Source organism: Coccinella septempunctata, chromosome 5 (assembly GCF_907165205.1).
Source record: "Coccinella septempunctata chromosome 5, icCocSept1.1, whole genome shotgun sequence".
Classification (NCBI taxonomy): domain Eukaryota; kingdom Metazoa; phylum Arthropoda; class Insecta; order Coleoptera; family Coccinellidae; genus Coccinella; species Coccinella septempunctata.
In genome coordinates, this window is record NC_058193.1 from 35582259 (window position 1) to 35599626 (window position 17368).

General features: G+C 34.1%; 1 protein-coding gene across 1 annotated transcript; it reads right to left on the reverse strand.

The window, feature by feature from the left end:
• Positions 1-301: 301 nt before the first annotated feature.
• Positions 302-16501, reverse strand: LOC123313884 (elongation of very long chain fatty acids protein-like). The gene is made up of 7 exons (XM_044898978.1): positions 16283-16501; positions 6266-6329; positions 5330-5520; positions 4014-4094; positions 3365-3527; positions 2287-2423; positions 302-2198 (listed from the first exon to the last, which is right to left on the reverse strand). Exons 1-7 carry the CDS (start codon positions 16355-16357, stop codon positions 2001-2003), a joined length of 909 nt encoding a protein of 302 aa, XP_044754913.1. The 5' UTR covers positions 16358-16501; the 3' UTR covers positions 302-2000.
• Between the last annotated feature and the right edge of the window lie 867 nt (positions 16502-17368).

Sequence of the window (17368 nt, forward strand, 5' to 3'; positions counted from 1 at the left end):
TAAAATGAAAATGTGTTTCAGTATTTTACCCTGTCATTTCATTATCGATGGAAATTTAAAATCAGAGGTTGTGCTCACCCCCTACAGAACATCGACTTCATTACATGGTTTTACCAAATTTGTTAAGAATGTTTGAGGTTATTCCTCTAAAAACCAATTGCAATGTTGATTTAATAAGTCTTCCAGATTCTAACAAATTTTTGGTGATTCCAGTTGCATCAAAACGTTAAACATTTCAGTAACCGATGGTTTTTCAGACTAGCTCGAAAAAAAATATTGAAGGATTAAGAAAAAAACTTAATAAAATATACATATTTATTCAATGGTATAAAATTCGAAAAAACAGGTTTTGATTGAACTTACATATTGAAAACTCACATTCACCAGACATGAAAGATGTCCCAAGGAACCGTTTTTCATATGATCTGAATAAGTTGATACAACTCTACAACTTAAGAATATGTATTTTTATTAAATCAAAATTCAATTCAAAAATCAAAACGATCTTCACATGATATCATTTCTTCTGATTACTCAACAGATCCAGAATTCGATTAAACATTGAATTCATACTTGAAATTCTTTCGGTCAATTTCAAAATGTTAGGAAATTCTTCAAAATAATGAATGAGTTTTCGAAAGCTGTAGAATTGTAGGTACAAATCAATGCGGAAGTGCTCTACTAATATCAAAAAATGATAATTCAATAAATGGTTTCTGAAGTGATTGAAGTTTTTCTGATAACACACATATCATGGCTAATCGAAGAAAAAAAAATTTGAGCTTGTAAACACTAATCATTAAATTGAGCAATAAGAGAATTATGGATAGAAATATTTGCCAAAATTTTGAGTTCCATCGAATTCTTATAGTAAGGTATTTACAGGGTGTGACAGATTAATATAGCCAAAAAATGAAAATTCAAATTGTCTTCAACCCTTGGTTCATATGAACAGATTGTGGAAGTTTCATTCTATCCATAATCGGAACATTCATTTTTCAGCAATATGCGACATTTTCAAAACAATAATACAAACGGACATACGTTACGTACATGACTAGGTATAAAGATAGACTTATGATTATATTTACAAAACATAAAACTACAGTCTCTCACTTGTTGTACTTCAATGAACTATTTTGAGAGGAATCTAAGAAAAAAGGAAAAACCACCAAGTTTTCTTTTGTTCTTGAATGAAACAAAAGAGATGAACTAGAATTTCGGAAATTGCTTGATGGAAACTTGAATTCATTTCGGTTCAATTGCGATCTGCAGTGGCGTAGCTAGGACTTTTTTTGGGAGCCTAGGAAGCTCAGAGTGTTTTATGCTGGCTTGAAAATTATATAGATTTCATCGTTTGGTGTGGAGAAGTACCTAAAATGGCCTGGCCCTAACCTGTCTAGGCCGATGGTTCAAAAAAATTGTCCAGCTGTTTTATCTTCCTTCACTGATGGTGATATTGATTTCTAGGGTGAATCTGGTACTAGGAGGGTTATGATCGTGATACTTTCACCATTTTCGATTGATTTTTGGTCACCATTTTTTTAAAAGAAGCATTGTGAACTCCGCTTTTGTTATTATATCTTCTTTTCAGTTTTATGTATTTACAGTTAGAAAAATTGAAAAGCATTCTTTTTGGATGAAGCAGCTAGAGAAAATCGTCATTCTTCTGATAGAAAAACTACTTTGGAGTTGGATTTTCTTCATATCTTTCCCCCTTTTTCAAATATTACTGAGAATTTTTCAACAGAGCCCTCTCTCCTTCGTAACAGAAGTATAGGTTTCAGACTGTACACCTTTCATGGTGTAAGTAGAAACCAATAATGTTTTCAACTTGAAATTTCCCAGCAACTCCAAAGTACCTTCCTATTTCTCACTAACACCCAACTTCCACTCAAAATCATGCTTTTCTTCCTGAAAAAATTCCTATAAACTATTCCCTTTGGATATTCTGATAGATTTAAAATTATAAGAACGTCACGAAACGTAATTGGCGTAATCTAATCGATCTTATTATTATTGTTGATAGTCTTCAGGCTCTTGTCTTCTTTCTTCTTGTAAGCCTGACGATAGAAATTGGAGAAGAGTACGAAGAATATCGTGGAATGGATCAGCAGCAGAGGTCCGATGAATCTGGGGTATCCACAGTCTGACCACAGTAACTGGGCAGAGTGGATGAACACCAGGAAGAATTGGGACTGCAAAAAATTGAAAATTAGGATATAATCGAGTGAAATGGTACTTTTGTGCACCAATATTCGATTATCGAGGAGCAGAAGTACTCACCAATTGTATGGTGGTGATGTATTTCTTCCACCATAAATATTTCTGGTATTCAGGACCCATTGCAGAAACCATGTAGTAGAAGTACATCAATACATGTACTATGTTGTTGATTAGGTTCGAAAATGTACCATGCCCACCTGGTATACAGAATATGTTTAAATGACACATTACATGGCGTTTTATTTAAGGAATAAGAAATGTATTTAATTCACTGATATGATTCTTCATGATGTTAGCTACACATTCCATTCCTGATACCTTGTAAGGATTTCTACATCGTGGTCAAAAGGCTCATTAAAATATAATTTTCTCCATCAAAGCAATCATGTTTATTGAGTTATGTGGGCATTTTGTAGGCAGTGAAGAAAGGGAAATATTTCTAAAAATTCGATCCACTGTTGTGCATATCTCAGATTGATCTATTCGACTCACTTTAAATGGCGATTATATTTCATTTCGAGATGATTTCACAATGAAACAAACTTAATGTTGTTTATCCCCTTGAAGAATCAAATTGCAATAACCCGTTAGAAAGTTCATCTATCTGCGGCTGTATAGCAAGATTATTTTCAGAGGCGAGCATTGTCGCAAGAAGGAATTCATGGTTAACTCTTTGATTTCACAAACTGAACGATAAAATTCATCTTAGTTGCGTCAGTTCAAGCTCTTAGTTCTGTGGAACTGAAAGGTCGTTTGCTGCTTGCAATGATTCCGTGAAAGGTGAAATGCCTATGTGTTGTGGTGAATGCCACATTTTGGTTTTTCATTGTCGAGATTAAGTTTCAACGAGCAAGAAGGGGTGGGAATTTTCAACCTGATTTGTTGGGAACGTTGTCGTTTGTTGTAAATTATTCTTCAGTCCAAATCCACAAGAAAAATATGAATCAAATTTGAAAAAAAAATTATATTGTTCATTCCAGCGACCAACCAGACAAATAACTGGTTTCAGCACGTTGAAGAAAGTCTGAAATACCTTTACAATCAGTTCACCTTGCATAGGTTCTCGTTCGTACATAAAGGATTAGGTAATACCTACTGTAAACAAACGTTATGGGTGAATACACCAATCCACACTCACCAGCGAGGAATTTCACAAGAATCCAGGTCTCCAAGGGCGTCAGACTGTGATGATACAGGTGCAGGAACGTTATCTGACTATCCTTTTTACGCAAGACGAAAAAAAGCGTGTCCGCGAATTCAGAAAGTTTCGAAATATAATACCACCAACATAAGGTTGCCATCTGAAAAATTATACGTGAAAAATTACCTCAAATTTCGACATGAATGATTGAAACGTAGTCTTTTAGGAAGAGAAGGATTCAATTTTGAAGAACAGAAATTTCTTCGACTTCCTAAGGTTATTTTAGGGAGAGAGAGCTTGAAAGAAAAATATTTGTTTTTCATTACTCTCAAGGAAGCCCAAAACTGTAAAAATTTCAAAAAGACTGGTAAGTTCATTTGAATTTAATTCAGTTATGAATGTAGCTGAACGACTGTTGAATACAATTGATTAGATTCAATTTTAACATTTGTTTCATTGGGTGAAAGTATATTCTCCTCCTTTTCATAGAAAAGAAGGTCTTTAGTCTGGTGAATTTCATTCGAATATTCCTTCAATGTGTTCTATTAAAAGATATTAATGTCGTTATAAATGAAAAATGATATTTTTCTCTACCTAAAATGACTTCTGCTTCTTTCTTATTATATTTATACTTCGTAATCCTTACCCTTAGAGCTTTATCATTGGTAGAATAGTCCACCGGCTGACATTTGTAGCTGTAATCCCAGAACCACCCACTCATCAAGTGCTGTAATTGAAGAATTTTATAAATATTCGAACTGTGTGTCATTTACAGGGAATGTAAGAGTAATGCAAACTATTCGAGCTATCGAAAAATGATAACAAACACAAATGAAACATTGACAAAATGAATCCAATAACTGCAGTTGCAAGCCAACAAAAAGATGAGCATTATTGGTTTTATATAGTAAGTCAGTAAGTTTCACTAAATCAACATCGATACATTGATATAAATTTTAGTATCGCACCATAATACTCCATAAAAATTAAGATTTTCTGACTCCATAGTATAGCTAACCTTCCACATTGTTTCAAGAGCATCCAAAGTCAGACATAACTAACAACTACTTCCTTATATAATCTAATGACACCGAAGTCTTCCGTATACAACTTTCTACCAAGGACGATATATGGTACAGACAAGGTCAAATTCAAGGACGTCATATCATTATGAAATCGCAAATGAATGTGAAGTCCTAATTGAAGACGATGTATATTGTTGGCAGGAAATGTAGGTACAATACCGATTGTTTTTTTTTATCGATTAATGGGTAATGGTATTCACAGTTCAATAAACTGTTTCATTGTATCATCTTCGAGGAGGTGCAGATTCCAAGTTTAATGTTTAATTTCCATGTTTCTATTTCATGATCTATTAACAGTTTCTAAAATGGTCAGAGAACGCACGTTGAATACAAAGTTTCTGCAAAATTCATACCGAGAATCATTGCAATAATTACCATATCTCCGAAGACATATCGTTTCATTTCAATATTCAATCGTAATTGATTGAATATGCGTGAAATATTCATCATATCATTAATACATGCTTTTAGAAATTGGCCTCGGTAATGAGCAAGTTTTTTCTACAATTAGCAAAGTTGTTTCCTGGCTCTGCTAGTTCAAGTACGTTCTAACCTTAGCATTTGAGTTTTGAGTTAGGAGTCAATGAGTTATTACTTTGGTTTTGGCGCTACACACCAAATTAAATTGCCCGTAAAAATCATAGATGATTGAGACAAGAGCATAAACTAGGAGAACTACTTAGACAATTATGATAATTTATTCATCCTCAATGTGATACAAGATTGGAAAACAAACAATGAATAGCATAATCACAAGTAAATATTGATAAGATTGGGGTTCAATTTTCAGTTCATTGAAAGCTGTGAAAAATTTCAACCTTGTTCGAAACTTTCATTGCTGGTATCGTGCATTATTGTTCGAAAATGTTGAACTCACCTCATATAACATAAAACAACTGTAAAGGACTTGAGCTCCATTGTACAATATGAGGACTTCCCTGAGTTTGTAAGGTTTCCTATTTGCCATCATCTTTGGTCCAAGGAACAATATGACGTATATGTAGGTCAAAACCATCATGATTGTTGGAATAGGACTCTGCATCAGAGGCCAATCAGAAGTTCTTGGGTCTGTGGATGGTGAAATTACTTTAGCTCTTTTACTATAAAAATTTTTCACTAAATTATCAATAATTTATATGAATATTGTACACTAATTTCTAGTGCCCTGTTTTTTTCCTTGTTTTATTTATGTTTTATTTTGTAAATTATAATCCTCAACTCTATATCTGTGCATTTTGTGTAATTTCATTTTATTGTCAGTGGACACGTTTGTTGGGTACTTGTTTGCCTGTTAACGTCTCTAAGAGAATCAATAAATAAATTTTTTCGAAATTGGTTCAACGAAAGTATGTACAACTAAAAGCAGGAAAAATTTTCATCGGTATTCATGGTGTATTGCGGCTCATGGAAATATTTCAATCATGTATCAATATGTTGTGTTGATTGTGCACAAATAAGTGCATTGAAAAAATGAAATTCGCAGAAAATATTATACGTTAATGGTGAAATTGGTTGTGTATCAAGGTTCATCTAATAATTTCATAATTTATACTCACGAGACAACATAAATGTTTGATTTATTTTCAGTTTCATTCCGTATGTGAGTTCGTATTGCTTTTATTTTTGTAGAATTATTTTTTTCAACACTTTTTTCAACAATGCCAATCGTTATTGAATTTCTTATTGAACAGATAGTTATTGAATATATAAGAGGAACTAGATTCTTTGAGGTATTAATTTGGAATGAAATAAGGCATCGAAATTTTTCTATTGCACAGTTATATTCTTATTTTTTTTTCCAAAATGAACTTACCGCTTATCCTGTCCAAAATGGTATGGTATTTGTCAACAGCCAAATGGACGAATCCAGATATATCCTGAAAAAAAAACGCATGTATTATTTCCAGTTCTGAAATTGTTGAATTAGAGAGGAAACTGCAATTTGATATAGATCAAAATTACTGTCTTGTACAACTGGAAAAATTATCTTCGACTTTACATCGCAATCTGATATATTATGAACATGACAACTTGAATAAATCTCTTTTCCCAATGTGATAAACCTCAATATACGAAAATATCACAGTTACCCATTAGTGGTGTAGATTTCAAAGAAGGATGACGTAAAAAATGTCAAATTTCAAAGGCAAGCTATCATTTTTTAAGTGCCTCCTCCGAAAAACAAATCGCAAATTAATTATATAGCATCCTTGAAACTTCCCAACAATTCATTCACACTAATACTGAAGATCAATCTTGCAAACCCACATTCAACCTTCCCAAAAGGTGTTCCTCGAATCGCCAGGTAAATCTACTCGAATTTACCCTTAAGAAATCAAGATAATCACTGAGAATCTCACCTCCAAATTCAATTAGTCTATTTGAACTGATTGCGAAATGTTCGGACCTCGCCAAGGAAGGTTTCTTCGATTTTGGATTGAAGGATGGTTTGTCCAATAAATCCAATGTATTTACATAGATAGATCGGTTAGAATATTTGTACGGAGAGCTTCAGTTTTCGTGGTTAGGATTGGGAAAGGAGGTATCTCATGACATAACTCTGTTGTTTTATCTATTTCCGAGGTCTCGAATAATTTTGGTGTGTAATTATATGCATACGACATTGAAGAATTGAATTAATCAAATACGTGCTTGTGAAATTATGCGCTTCACCTGAAGATGCTACTGAAATAGCGAAACCCTCATTGAAGTGAAAAACCTTGTGAATTTACTCTTCATCAATTCATGTCTCAATGTTTTGGGTTGAAAAATCAATCTAAGAGTGCACATATACAAATATGGATCAACATCCTGTATATTACTTCTCTCAAAAACGATTGACGTGTAGAAATTAAAACTAGGTAATTTACTCTGAAAAAGTTAACGATATGACGATCACAAACACATCTCTTGCAAATTATCATCACAGTTTTATTTGCAACTTAATAATCAGTATGATGATTGATGTATTATTGAATGAAGCACCTATAGTATAACAGTTGTCGTTTTCCCTTTTATCTTTCAATCTTTGAAGAGAATAAGTAACTCTTTCTTCATTAATTCCATATCATAATATAGGTCGAAGTCGAAAAAATAATATCAAGAATGAGGACAAAAGCAATAAATACAGTACGACTTGGAATAAACTAATCAACCTAATCAAATAAAAAAAATTTGTTGTAAATATGGTCGAATTGTAGATTGTATTAGAGATTAAAGAAGTTTCATTGCAATCTGGGCCTATAAAAGAGTTCCTGCTCCTATCCTGGCAAGAGTTTTGGCCTTTTCCAATAGTGGTACCTACTTTCAACAATGGTTCTTGATCAATTACAGAGATTAATTATTTTAAATAATATAATTGTGAAGAAATCATCCTAATTTTAATGGAGTCCACCATTAATATATTCCTTTCGGAAATACCGTGTGAAACAAAGTGTTGAGTGTTGACGAATTGTAAATTAATAACTATAGCACCCAGTGCTGTTGCTTCTTCAAGAAGGGGATTTCCGAATAATTGAAGTTTCCCTTGCAGGTACCAAAAAACAAATAAATACATCGGTATTCGAATTAATTATACAGCCTTCTGTTGGCTTCATGTTTTTCGCGAAGAGCCGAATATGAAATTATCGTTCATTGCACGTCATGGGGTTTACCTTCAAGCGTTTCAAGATCCATAAGTTCGAGAACATCGGTAAATTACCCATCAGAATATGTACAATTGTAGTAAGGAAACAATTTGGTTGAGAATTAATAAGTTTCAAGACCCGTAAAAGCAGTTGAGATCGCAATGCGTTACGGTTTTTAATCGTTTATTCAGTTTGTAGCTACACGAAGTTATTTTGAAAGGTAATCCCAAAAAATGGGGCAATGAACTAAAAATATCAATTTGCGTTTTGTGGAAAAAAGTTGAAGGCAGTCTTTCCATGTAAACTAAATCTATTAGTCCTCCCTTCAAAAGTAACATGCTGTCAAAAATGAGGAAGACAGACACAAACTACACTGCGCAAAAAAATTAACGCACATTATGGAAATCTCAAATTTATTCTACAACTGAAGGTGTTCTCAATGATAATTATTTTTATCAGAATTATGCATGCATATGTTATCCACTTTCAACGGTTTTCTTCAATACAGATGTTTTTTTCCCAGCAGGAATAAGAAAAGATGATATCAGATTTTGAATGTATTGGCTCCATTCTAAAATCAGTTGTTCTCTATCAATTCTAGTGATCAATAGTTTTTCTTTCGTTTGATTTTCTACACTCGATCGCTATGCAACGCGAAACACGCAATTTGACCCAAGAGGAATGTGCCCAAGCGGTAGTTTTGCGAGAAGAAGGGTGGACATACACAAGAATTGCAGAAAGGTTTGGAGTTTCCCATACAAGTGTGTCCAGAATGTTGCAGCGATTCAGGGAAGGTATGAATGTCCGAAGACCAGGACAGGGTAGACCACGGGTAACAACTGCCATTCAAGAACGTTACTTGAGAGTTTCTTCGTTGAGACAACGGTTTGCAACCGCTCGCCTCCTTCAAATTCAGCTTGAGCAAACTCATGAGGTGCAAATTAGCACTCAGACAATAAGAAATCGCCTCAGAGAATATGATTTAAGGCCTCGTGTCGCGGCAAGAGGCCCAGCTCTTACCCCAGCCCATCGAAGGGCGCGTTTGGATTTTGCGAGAGAGCATATCCATTGGTAAGAGGCCGATTGGGAAAGAGTTCTCTTCACAGATGAGTCTAGATTCTGCCTCTACCATTGTGATCGACGTTCCCTTGTATACAGGCCTCCACATGAAAGACATGCTCAGTGCAATTTCCTGAATACTGGTTTCGGGGGAGGATCGATTATGGTATGGGGTGGAATATCTTTGACTGCTCGCACAGACCTCGTGGTCGTTGATAATGGAGCTATGAATGCTGATAAGTATATAAGGAACATTCTTGAAGAGCATGTAGTGCCATTTGCCCCATACATTGGTGAAAATTTCAATTTTATGGACGATAATGCCAGACCCCATCGTGCGCGCATCGTTCAGGAGTACCTTGAAGAGGTTGAAGTCTCTCGAATGGAATGGCCAGCAAGAAGTCCAGATCTCAATCCGATTGAGCGGGTTTGGGACAACCTCAATAGAAGGCTGAGAAGTTCAGAAAATCATCCAGCTACTCTTAATGACTTAGGAATCCAACTCGGAGAAATCTGGGAAGGATAAGATCAGAACATTTCAAGATCATTCATTTTGAGTATGAACCGTCGTTGCCCAGCTGTAATTAACGCAAGGGGTGGAAATACCAAGTATTGAATCACTTATCAGCATTTCAGTATTTTGAAAATTGTTGATTTCTCTTCTTTCACATAAGATTCGGTGAAATCCTGAATTTTTCTTCCATTTAATGTGTCTTGTTTCGTTCAAAACCTTCCCTAGAGAACATAAAAAATAAGTTATAAAGTCAATGTGGAGTTAACTTTCATTAACATTGAGATTTTCAGAATGTGCGTTAATTTTTTTGCGCGGTGTATATTCTTTCGATTCCATTTGTTGTAAATTTACATCAGGAAAACTGCATTTGATCGCCGAATATTATATTTTCGGACAAGGAATAATAATGGTTCACCAACAGATTATTATTATTACTCTCAGGCCTCTCATCTGATTGCGAATCAATTCCAGCATCATCGGTGAAAGTTATATCATATGCCAGAAGAGTTTGGCAAACAATCTTCTTGCGGCAAGGTCATCAACGTAAATGTATACCACTTCACTTTTCAATTATTCTGACCCAACAATCATTCTTGTCTCTTGGAGGATTTGCATATGGTCAGAACTGAATCTCTTCCCAGGATCATTATCGTATCTCACTGAACCTGATAATTTTAAAATCGTAAAGTTGAAAATATAAATTGCTAATTCCACCAAACTCCAACATTTGTCGCATATCTACATAATTTTGTGAGTTAAGCGGGTTTAGGGTGGTTCTATAAATTAATCAGTTCATTGAATAACAGGAAAAGATTTTCAAAAATGCGAAATCAGAGACGGAAAACTGGTTTGCAAAACATGGTTTCGTCGCTTAAAATAGGATCAGTTCCGTCTTATCACGACTATCACGTGATACTTGATAATATATCATAGGAAAAAATTGCAAAATCCGGAGATCATAACCAAGCAGTGAATTTATTGATTGATTAAAAATTCGGGACCTTGATTTTTTAGTGTAGGTCTAATAAATTTCTCTGAGAGGAATTCTTATTGAAGAAATTAATATCCATGATTTATAATCATATTTGAAAAAGTGGATTGGTAAAATTAGCAATACCTGTCAAATTATAAGTTGTAGAATTTGTTTTATATCTGTATACGAGAAAATGAAACAATTTATGTTGAAGTATCTATTTTTTTTCTGGAGGAAGGAAAACTATTATTTTTAAATTCAATTTCAATTACTAACTCGGTTGAAAAAATGAAATCTCGGGTACATATATTAGAGAGCTCGTTGTGACCACTGTAAAGACTCTGCGAGATACAAGGAAAAAAAATTTTGTGTTTCTGTTCTCTTCACACGGTTTTTTTGAAAAAAACTCCAGGCAGGAATGCCTGCTAATTTATTGGTTCACAAAAATTCAAGTGTCTTGAAATGTCATTTTAGATGACACACGATAGCAGAATTGAAGTTTTGTCTGGGGAGTTTTCTTCAAAAGTTGCCCTAACCAGAGTTCATTATATTTTTCATGCTTTGCCTTAACCTTATTTACGTATAGCTACTGTGAAAGATAGTTGAATGGGTAGTGAATTAATTAGAATTTCATTAAATGTCAACTGTAGCAATAACTATCGGAAATGGCCATGATATACATAGTATAATATGCTAATCCTAAATCTGTCCATGCTAATCGAATATATAATTTTTATGAAATGAGCAGGATTTGCTTCACGCCCTCATTTGAAATTATCGAAGATACAGGGTATTTCTACATTGAAGGTGCAAAAGAAAAGTCATAAACATAGGACCGCAAACGATTCGTTTTCAAGGTACAGGGTGTTAAAGTTAGAATTTTTTCGAGTTTTTCTCTCAGAGTATCTACACTTCTCAAGATATTCAACTAAAATTTGGTATGAATATTAAAATTGATAGTTCACTCAATGTGAAATTCCAATTTCGACAGCAAATTCACAAAGTGATGAAAAAATGAAAACAAGCTTTGTTTTTATACTAAATTTTATGGTCTCTTGTAGTTTTGGCGTATCTGATACCAATTTCGAGAAAAAAATTCTGAACGATTTTCTCTAAATCCTCAGAAAAATCCAAATTTTCATAAGAATTCAATCAGTGAATAAATTCATTGTTAGTTTTATCAAATTAAACTCGGTATTTCTAATAATGAATCTGTTTTGCAACTTGTTTTGATACCAATCCAAAAATTCAAGCTTTAGCACCCTGTATCTCCTATAAACTGCGTTAATAGGACTTTTTTTCTTAAAATTACTAAGGAATCTTCCTTTTTCGTTTGTACTTTCAATTTAGGAACAGCCTAAACAGAAAAAAAGGAAGGAACGAGGATTCATTGTCTTTTCTTCCCCTAATAAGCCCTCTGAAATGAATGATGGAATTGGTGGATTTTATTTCGAGTAAGTCCTTGCAACTTATGGGTTCTACTAAAGCTTGAAGTGAATTATCATCATGGGATACAAACCAACGCTATCCCCCCACAACGAATCAACGTAAGCTATTCAAATATCGTCATTGAAAACAATACCATGTAACAAATTTCTCACGATTTAAATCGTAATTCAAGCCGTGCTCCTCCATTTTGTCCAATGAGAAATAAGCAAAATCCATTGGCTTATCTCTCAACCAATCTGCTCGAAGCATTTTAGTCGTCAAGTAGATTGGCACGGTAGCAGAATTTTGAACAACACAAGCAATAGACCTCCACTGACTGTGGCAATTCATATCATGTATATTGATCTAGGTTGTCATCCTACCTGTTTGCTTGCTCTGTTGAACTAATTGTATCTATCCATATTTTTTCATTCTCTTTATTAATATCTCTAAACAAATGTTTTCAGACAAATCAAGTCACATTGATTATGTTTTTGTTGTGATGCTGCTGCTATAAATATAGTTATAATCATCAAGTCTTCGAATCAGTTTGATGAAGGCTGTATAATTCACTTTTTCTCCAAGAATAATTTCGAGATGGAGAGAAGATAAGAAATTTTTATGTCAATGGAAAGATTATTCTGTAAACAAATTTGTCATCATTACCTACACTACTCACGGGGAGACAGGGTTTTTTCACTAAGGTTCTTCCCAAAGCTCTTGTATCAATTGGAAAATGCTGCCTCAGAAGCAAAGAAACAAGTTAAAACACAGAAAATGAACCTTTAATCTTCCATAGTCTATTTGATGAAGAATTTCTTTGAACACACGTTAGTAGAAGATAGAAAAGACGAATTCTGTGGTTACTATCCCATAACATGCAGTCGAAGATCCTATCATTTCACCTAACGAACGGAAAAATGCAATTAAGATCGAAAGCAAAAACTGAATGTCAGAATAAGTGCCCGAAGACGGCGTGTAAGTTTGTCAGTGAGAATTGCAAAACGCCAATAAATTTCCACAAGTTTCCTAATCAGTTTCACAACGTTATTAGACTCTTGCCTCTCTAGAACTGGTAAAAATTATACCAAATCTTGCAACGGACAAATGTAGGTTAGGAGTTTTATTATGAATATGAGGAATAGAATAATGAATGAATCCATCGGATTGGTATTTTTCTGCGTGTTATATAATGAAAGATTGGCTCTTTAATAATTGGTTGGTTAATACGAATTAGTCTGGATATCTCGATTCTGTGGCAACTGATGACTGCAAGTCCTCGAAAAGCAATGAGTGTAAACGGTCAAGTTCAGAAACGTTATATAAGAGAGCTGTTCAGCCCAGAGGCATTGATACTTTTCTCCGACCACGCTGGGCTTGTGATTCATGTCAATTCAGTAAAGAACGTAAAATAAGTGTTCGCTTTGTTATGAAACAAGGCCGTTCAAATGTGGCGAAATATGAGTGGAGAATTTATCAGTCAACTCTGAATTTCAGAGTTCTCGAACTGTATACCCACTTAGAAAAACACAATTCACAAGTAGAATATTCGAAAGAACAAGATCAGCAGAATATTTGGTCAAAAATTCAACACAGTATCCATTCTATGATCAAAAATATTGGGGGAAGTTCAAATATTGTTTTTTGAAGAGACATCTCCGATTATAGGACTGTAGTTTTCAAAATATGCCTTTTTTAAGAGAAAAATTTAGAAACGTTGCTAATTGCCTGTAGAATCTGCCTGTTAAATTTGTCCAGGGATAACTTAGACACCCTGTATGAAATAGTTTCTTCTGATTGTTGATTTTTCGAAAAAGTTATATTAGAGGGTAAAAAATGGCCAAACCATGCAATGAAACAACAGTGATCTGAAATTCTGGTGTAATAATAAGCTTTCAGTAAGAATTTAAGTCGAAAAACTTCTTTCTAGTTGATCAAACTCCAGAATTAAAGAAAAAACAGTTAAAAAAAATTTATTATTCAGTAGATGTTGAAAATTGTCCATGAATTCACTTGATTGCTATAAAGAAACCTTCATTATCATTTGAAGACCCGATAATTCATAAACATATTATATTTTGATCGATATTTCAATCCACATATCCAAAAATCGAAGCACTGAGATCGACTCGTTCTCCAATATTCATCATAAATTTTCAATTTTAACTGAGGAGGTTTCGCGCTTAACGCTGTATTGAAGTCTCCGATAAGTAAGATGCAATACGCCGAAAATCTAAGAATGCGATCGTTCGAAATGTATGTAATAATTTGGGAACCTATAATTTGACTGTGAAATATTGTTTATTGAGGTTAGTTTAGTGACGAAACAGATCTAGCCACTAACACGCGAAAATAATGAGTTGTTTCTTATTTAAAATTGTTAATTCGATGTTTTTACATAGGAATGATCTTTGGAAATTTGGAGTTCGATAACTATTAACTGTTGAATCTTGTGAAGGAATACACATGTTCAGTTTTATCATAACATCTTTGTATTTGAAATAATTGAATTGAATTTTTGCGGACTGAAATTCTGTTGAAGTTAAGCATGGTCCCGTTTTGTTAAAAGTAGTTACAAGATATATAGACGCGGGTCATTTTATTAACTAATTCCAGATCGTAGATTACGAATATGTGATTATATTCTCTGTAGGATCAGTATTTCAGGAAATAAATCACTTTTAGTGGAAAATTTCGAAAAAATTGTTCAACTTTGAGGAGCTGTAGCAGCCAGAAAAAGAGAATTAGACTTATGTTGATTTTTTTTATGACAGATTGATCCTTTGGAAATGGAAAATTCCAATTTTCATTCATCTACCGCGAACAGTTTCGATTATATGATTTTTTCCGCGAAGGTCCAAAATTTCCAATTTTTCATCGACCATAACTCGAAAAATGAATTTTTTTAAAAATATCTTTGTGCAGATTCGTAATCTACGTCCCCGAATTAGTCAACAGTATGAATTTGGTTTCGATCGGAGACCAAAAATTTTTTTCAAAAAATCGAAATTTTTCCATACATATGTATGGAAAATTTGAAAAATTTTTGATCTCTCCGATTTCAACCAAAATTGAAGTATTTACTAAATCAACGGCGTAGATTACGAATATGCAAACAGAATTTTGCTGAAAGGATTAGTTTTCATGTTATGGTCAATAGAAAATAGGTAATTTTTTTGACTAATTCGAGGTCGTAGATTACGAATATGCGATTAGATTTTTCCTAAGATCAGTACTTTGGGAAAAAATTTTAAGTGGAAAAATGGGAAAAAATTTGAAAACTTTGAGGAGCTGTAGCAGCCTGAAAAAGGGCACTCAACATAAGCTGAATTTCTTGGTGATAGATTGGTTCGTTGTGAATAGAAAAAACCAACTTTCATAGATCTGCCGCGAACAGTTTAAATTTTGTGATTTTTCCCGCATAGGTCCAAAGTGTCCAATTTTCTATCGACCATTTTTTGAAAAATAAATTTTTAAAAAAATATCTGTATGCATATTCGTTATCTACGTCCTCGAATTAATCGACAGTATAAATTTGGTCCTGATCGGAGACCAAAAATTTTTTTCAAAAAATCGCTATTTTTCCATGCATATGTATGGAAAATTGGAAAAATTTTCGATCTCCCCGATTTTCACCAAAATTGGGGTATATACTAAATCGAGGGCGTAGATTACGAATATGCTAACAGAATTATGCTGAAAGGATTAGTTTTCAAGTTATGGTCGATGGAAAATGCCAAATTTTGGACCTTCACGGAAAAATCTTAAAATCTGCGCGGTAGGTGAATGAAAAATGGATTTTTCTATTAGCAAAGGATCAATCTATGATCAAAAAATCAGCCTATGTCTAGTGACTTTTTTCTGGCTGCTATAGCTTAAATTTTTTCGAAATTTCCCACTAAAAACGATTTTTTTCCTAAAATACTGATCCTAGGGAAAATCTAATTGCATATTCGTAATCTACGACCTCTAATACACCAATCACAAGGGCCAAGGGTTAAAAAATGACAATAACCCAACAAATCCGAACAGAAATGTTTGTTTTTTAATTTCTTTTTGTTTTGTTATGTACAAAATTAATTTTTGATTCCTTCGTTGATTCTTCTATTTTATTTCTTTCTTGGTACCTTGGACAAATCTCGATTCATCATTGGAAGAAAATCACTCGATAAACATCGAATCGAACTGAATATTTTCGAAGATTCATGATTTTTTCAAAATTCTTCCTACCGTGTTGTTCATCCTGGAGATCTCCATCCTGATCTCCCTCACAAACTCCGAATCCATGGCGATATCGAAGGCCATCACTTGAGCACAGCAGGATTATCGAGCGGGATGTGCACTCAGCAGGAACACAACTTGCACAAATTTCGTGTAGCTGAGATCAGAACCAACGACCGACCCTACTATCAGCTAGCGCGAAACTGAAATCGATCAGACGTTGCGGTTACACTAAATTGCAGAGATCCTTCTCAAATATTTTCCCAATGTAGAAAAGTCTACCTTCTGCTCTAGACCACCCCCACCATTCCCATTCGACGATGAAGAATTGCAGACATTTTCGGACTTCGCACTCAAAAATGCGTGGTTTGCACAATTGGTATACCTGGACGCGCCGTGCTTAGACAGGTTGCAGATCGAAAAAGGGGGGCGTGTGAAGAAATTTGAGGCCGCAATTTACTACTGAAAACGGGGTCACATTTGGCATTCGAGAAGAAATTGGAAATTCTTCGACGAGCCTTATGTAATTCACGAGTTTTGTTTTCGTTATAGTGTAATTGAATCATTGTGAAGATCGATACAGTCTACTTGGTTAAAGTAACGAATGCGGATGAATGGAGTGATCCAGTCGGTGCTTTCTTGCATTGCGGCAATCGGAAATTTACAGAATTCACTAATAAACTACTCCTTGTAACTTAATCACCACCTGACGAAGCTATTGCTCACATAAATGTCAAAACCAAATGCAAAAGATTTCAGGAGGCGTTTCCTTGACCAAAATCGAATTAGTTTGTTATATGGAACCTTTTCGAATTCCCATCCATATACAGTGTGTCCCCAGGGTCAATGGGAATAAATTTTGATTTCGCAAATACACTGCGCAAAAAAATTACGCACATTCTGAAAATCTCAATTTTAATGAAAGTTTACTCTACATTGACTTTATAACTTATTTTTTATGTTCTCTCGGGAAGGTTTTGAACGAAACAAGACACATTAAATGAAAGAAAAATTCAGGATTTCACCGAATCTTAGGTGAAAGAAGAGAAATGAACAATTTTCAAAATACTGAAATGCTGATAAGTGATTTAATAC